The sequence below is a fragment of the Tamandua tetradactyla genome, chromosome 1 (assembly GCF_023851605.1).
Source record: "Tamandua tetradactyla isolate mTamTet1 chromosome 1, mTamTet1.pri, whole genome shotgun sequence".
Lineage (NCBI taxonomy): Eukaryota > Metazoa > Chordata > Mammalia > Pilosa > Myrmecophagidae > Tamandua > Tamandua tetradactyla.
The window spans coordinates 122,102,628-122,108,019 of NC_135327.1; the positions used below are offsets into that span (position 1 = coordinate 122,102,628).

A 5,392-nucleotide genomic window follows, 5' to 3' on the forward strand; every position below is an offset into this window, starting at 1 on the left:
AATACAGACGTGGTTTGGTCTGGCCCCTGACTCAAATAATCTGACTCCTGTTAACATTATTGGGAATTCTATTCACTCAATTCCCTAATAGATCAAACGCATTCCAGAAGCCAGAACTTGGCACTGTAAACCATGGGAGATTTGAAGCAGAGAGAGCTGAATTGTAGACCCCATCTATCAAGCTACCTAATCCTTTGGTACATGTTCCAAATACCTGAAAGGTTTTTGGGGAGAAATATATGAGGTAGTGCACGAAAAGTACCTTCTTAAGTTGTCAACACTTATTTTCCAGAGATAAAATTTTATTTGCGGCATCAGGAAATATACGGAAAGAGGTGAGTCATGCATAAGTGATATCCTTACTTCCATAATTGAACCCTGTTAAAAAGGGTGTGTGCATAGTGAGCAAAATTAGAAGCCCATAGGTTTTCATACATAACCATATTGTGCTTAAGAAAGTCTCATGTAAATTTCCTTTTTCCTTTCTTAAAAAGGCACATTGGTTTTATTTGGAAAAACTAAAGCAAACTAGTTCTTCCACTGAGGATGAAGTTTCTCCCCAGAGTTATTTATGAAATAATGCAGCCGCCTCTTTCTTTAAAGGGATTCTTGTCTTCTGGAATACCCTTCACCAGGGGATCTTCTCCAGACCGCTCTTCAATATAGTTCTTTATTTCTTCAGAACATTTGGACACCTTAAGTAAGAAAAAAAAACAGGGAAAAGAATGAATTAGGTCAATGTTGTTCAAACCATGCATCCCCACTCTTTAGTGAAATAAATGTAATTGATTGCAAGCAACATTTTTAAAAGTGAATGTGTTATATGTTTTGGTTCAACCTACGTAAAACATAAAATGTATTTCTTGTTATTGGTCCAAGTCAAAAAAGTTTGAAAGTTTCTCTGTTAAATAGATCATCCCCAATTATCTCTATCTACTGAACGCACATGTTTTCCTTCCTCTGCTAAAATACAATTATGACACATCCACAATATTTTAGGAACTAAAATACACCCTGCTTTCAACTCTCCATGCTAATGAACAGGTGCAGTAGTTGATTATTCCAAAATACTTTAGGGTGTGTCCTGCCTAAATTCTCACTCATTATGGGTGTGCTATGCTTTGGAATTTTACAAAATGATGGAACCACTGGAGAAAGCTGGACTCTGGAAAGGATGGAGTTGCCCAAACATCCCACCTTTGTCTCTACTCAAAATTCCTGCCCATCAAATGCAGGCAATAATCATAGCAAAAGGCTTATCTGGGCCTTATTAGGCTTATTAAACACCCTGGTGTTTAAGTACTCAGTTTGAAATTGGAAAAAGTTTAATTTCCATTTTGAACAACGGAGAAAGAATTAGAGAGTTTCTTCAAAAAGTTTACTTTTAGGCTACAAGTTGCAAAAGAGGGAGTTAGAATATATCTTTTTAAATATTAAAAAATAGAAAACTGCAGGTGAGTGTGCAGGCTGATTTCAGTGCTATAAACATTTGAGACATGAATGGACTATACAAAAATGTAACTGAAGAATTGAAGAATAAAAATAATTTTTCAGTTAGAGCTTTAGGATTTAGGAAAATTTAAGATAATTTTCATAACTTCATTTTAATACCCTTTAAATAACAAGCACACATACTTCCTTTGCTCTTTGTAGATATTTTTTCCAACCTGCCTTTATTGCAATACTTGCCCAGAGGGATGCTCTGGTGAAAAAAAAAGAAAGAAAGAAGAAGAAAAATATGAGAGAAGCAGGGCTTAATGGACTGTATTAGAAGTAAAAATAATAAAGCCTCCATAAACCTCAATGGAGACCTCTTAAAACTAGGCCACATGTGCTGATAGAATTTGAAATCTGGATTGGTGGTGTTCAAATCTTTTTATAGTCAGCACTAAAACATGTTTGCATATGTACCCCACAGTTACATAAATATTTACTTATACATAAATATAGACAGTACTGTGGTAATATAGTATATCTAACTATAAGGCATAAACTTGAATTTATAAAAAGTTGAGATTTAAAACTAAATAAAAAATAATTTTAATATTTTACTTCCATACCCCATTGGAAAGCCACTGGCTACAATTTAAAAGTAGGTGATGTAGTTATATTATTAAGATATTTCAAGTACTGTTCTTTCCAATAAGATTTGCTTTCCAATGCTGCTGATGCCCACAGTCTGTGCATTCTAAATGAACACTCAGAATTGATGACATAAGTCTTCATTACCTGGAGTTTGTGGCCTCAGAGAAATTTGCAGATACGATTCATGTGTGATCCCAAATTGAGTCTATATTTACAGAGACTTAATTAGCTTTCCAGAGGTCTGTAACCTCCAAAATGAATAACTGCTCCTTTGATGTGATGCATTTCCTTTCATTTGACCAGCAGTTAGCTGGAGCCAGAATTCAGCCTGTGAATTTTATGTTTTCTTAGCCTGAGCTGTATAACAATTTATTGGGGAGAATAATGGACAGAGAATTGGGAGACTGAATTTTAACACCTGACCTATCACTGTTTCTGAGGTCTTAAACAGGGAGCTAGTTAGTCTCGCTGGCTCTTAGTTTTTTTTCCCTTAAAGTGAGGGAGTTGAATAAATTTCTAAAGGCCAAAATGTTTGCCTATCACTATTACTCTGTAATTCAAAATGCATAATAAAATATGTTTGAAAATTATTATTATGACTTAGATGTCTCTCCTTCCATGCCCATACCTGATAGTTTTCTCCACAGTTTGAGTTTCTGGAATTGAAAAGCTGAGGGGTATGTCCTAAGAGGGCACGATGGCTGACAAGGACAATATGTCAACGAATAATACGTTTAATATCCACAGTCAGCTGCATCCACGCTCCTGCCCAATATCTAATTTGAAACTTAAAATAAGCAGGAGACATTCGTCTCTAACCGTATTAGTGGTCTCTGAAGTTTTCTAATGGTGATCCCTAAAAAATATTTTCAGATACACCTCAGTAAATCTATAATTATTTATTAATGAGCAGATACTGCAATAGTGCATTATGCATATTTATAAAACAAATAAATTGGAAATTATGAAGAGATGAGATTTACAAATAAAAATATAAATTCTAATGCTTTGTTCCCAAGCCCCAGTGGATTGTCTTTTGCACATCATGGTAGACCACGGGTGAAAGTCAAAACTAAGCAATGTATTTTTAAGACTTTAAAATTTGGGTTAAAAAATCCTGAAAAGAGTACCATTTTTTCAGTTAATGAAAAATAATAATAAGTACCACTGAGCTTTTAAAACATGCTGTCTAATAAGGCAGGATTTCTTGTCTGCTTCCCCCCTTCTAAGCTGCTTAAATTTCAGGACATTTGGCTTTAAATTGCTCTTGGGTTCCTCCCTCCCTTAGAAAGGGAGATGTCGCCATATTAACTGGCAGTTTCTTGGCATCCCCAAAGCTCCATTGCACGCGAATCTGGGGAAGAAAAACCTATTGGTTTTGCTACTAAAACAAACAAACAAACAAAACAAATAGACAAACAAGAAAAGCTGACCTTGGTTCATTTCAGAGAAGGAAATATTCTGCAATAGTCCATTTACCTGTTGTCTCTGCAATTTCACTTCTTTGCGGAGTTGCTCAACTTCCATCTTCAGCTTTTCCTTCTCTGGCATATCTTCAATGTGAAGGGCAGGCATTTTTGCCCCAGAACTGGGCCCAAGGATAGCTCAGGAACTGGAGCCCTTGAGAGTACTGCAAGCCACAGTCCGTCCCGAAATATCTGCGGGGCCTCGCCGCCCGCGCTGGCCGGCAGAGGATGTGACTGCCTCCCGCGGGAGCGTCCCCAACTCCCCAGAGTTCGAGCTTCCTCTGGGAGGTCTCCTTACGCCAGCCCTTCCCAGAGCCCTGGGATCTTAAAACCCCGTATCTTTTTCTCGAGTCTGTGCAACCCCAGGAGGCTCGTCCCAGGAACCTAACTTGAGGTTAAGTCCCAGCGGCGGCCGAAGGACCGGAATAGCTAGCAACTCGCTGCTCCAGTTTCCTGGCCGAGATGCTGGTCCCGGGAGAGCCCTGGCTCCCGAACCTGCCACGCCCGCGCGGGACCAGACCTGGGCTGGGGCCGGAGCGCTGGGACTGTGCTGGAGGGACAACAGAAGTTTTACTTTTTATTCTTTTGGTTGTTGTTCTTCCCAAGTCACATCCGGGTTTTGTTTTTGAAACAAGGAAAAGGAGGACACTACCCAGCAGGAAATAATGGTCCTTTGCTTCTCCAAGAGCTTTAAAAACACAAGGGAAATAACTTTTCTCCAGTTGTGTACATAGTTATTGTGGGAAATAGGGAAACTTAAGAAAAGGACCAAGAGGAAAATGGAACTCAGCTTTAATCTCAGGGACACTCACCAGTACCCAGTTGATACATAACAATTCCATCTATTAAATGCCTGAAACGGATTTATATATTTTGGGGGGAAATAGAAGGCTCTCAGGCTGTGACTGTTGCACGGCCATTTTCTACATTCTCATCAGCAGATTTCTTCAGGGCACTCTTTTGCAATGACTAAAACATAGCAGGATGCTGTAGGAACAGAACACAGAGGCAGAGATTTTACAAGTTCTGACCAGAGCATCTCGGTTCCCCACCCCCCAAAGTTTAGGTGACATTTGACACCAAGGATTTTGAATTCCCAGGCCAAGCAACTTTCTGGATGTAGGCAGTGACTTCATTTAGTTTTGGACTCTGCACCTTTTGAAAAGCAGTAGTCATCTAGCTACTTCTTGGGAGAGCCTCTTGGAAAAGTGCCAAAGTGTAAAATGTATGCATCAGTCTAATCTTTCCTTTTGATTATAAGCTAAAATCATGTTAATTTTGCTAAAGAGACTAGGAAAAAAATAAAACATGATTTAAGCAGCTACGCTATGAGATATTTCTCTTCCTCCGCAGAGAAGTCCTCTTGCCTGTATGAGCTAAATATTTCAGAGTACTTGCCCTGATATACTCATATAGCACTTCCTGTTTTGTAAAGAGAACTTTTGTTTGTTTGTTCCGTTTCTCACCATGCTATACCAGTTTGTCCTGAACAGATATTCTGGAGGGAAAAGAGCAATGAGCAACTTAACAAGTACTCATGGATTGAAGTCCCAGCTCTGCCGCTGGGCATCATTGGAAAAGCTATTTATTTTTTCTGGCTTTTAGTGTTTGAATTTGTAAAATATATGGGAGCAGGGGAAGCGGTGGATCCCCTAAGATATATTGTGTCTTTAATCATATTTCTCTATCAGTATATGATAGATTACTTTCACAAAGGAAAGTGGTTAGTTATTTCTTTTTCCATATTTGAAATACCACACATTCCAGAATTTCTCAGGCTCAAAGAAGTTAAATCATAGGCCAAAGTTCACCCTGCTGGTAAGCAGTGTATCAAGACAAAA

The 5,392-nt window shown here is 38.5% G+C and overlaps 1 protein-coding gene across 1 annotated transcript; it reads right to left on the reverse strand.

The window, feature by feature from the left end:
• Positions 1 to 281: 281 nt before the first annotated feature.
• Positions 282 to 4,111, reverse strand: GNG11 (G protein subunit gamma 11). The gene is made up of 2 exons (XM_077123695.1): positions 3,565 to 4,111; positions 282 to 695 (listed from the first exon to the last, which is right to left on the reverse strand). The coding sequence occupies exons 1-2, from the start codon at positions 3,658 to 3,660 to the stop codon at positions 570 to 572; spliced, it is 222 nt and encodes a 73-aa protein (XP_076979810.1). The 5' UTR covers positions 3,661 to 4,111; the 3' UTR covers positions 282 to 569.
• Between the last annotated feature and the right edge of the window lie 1,281 nt (positions 4,112 to 5,392).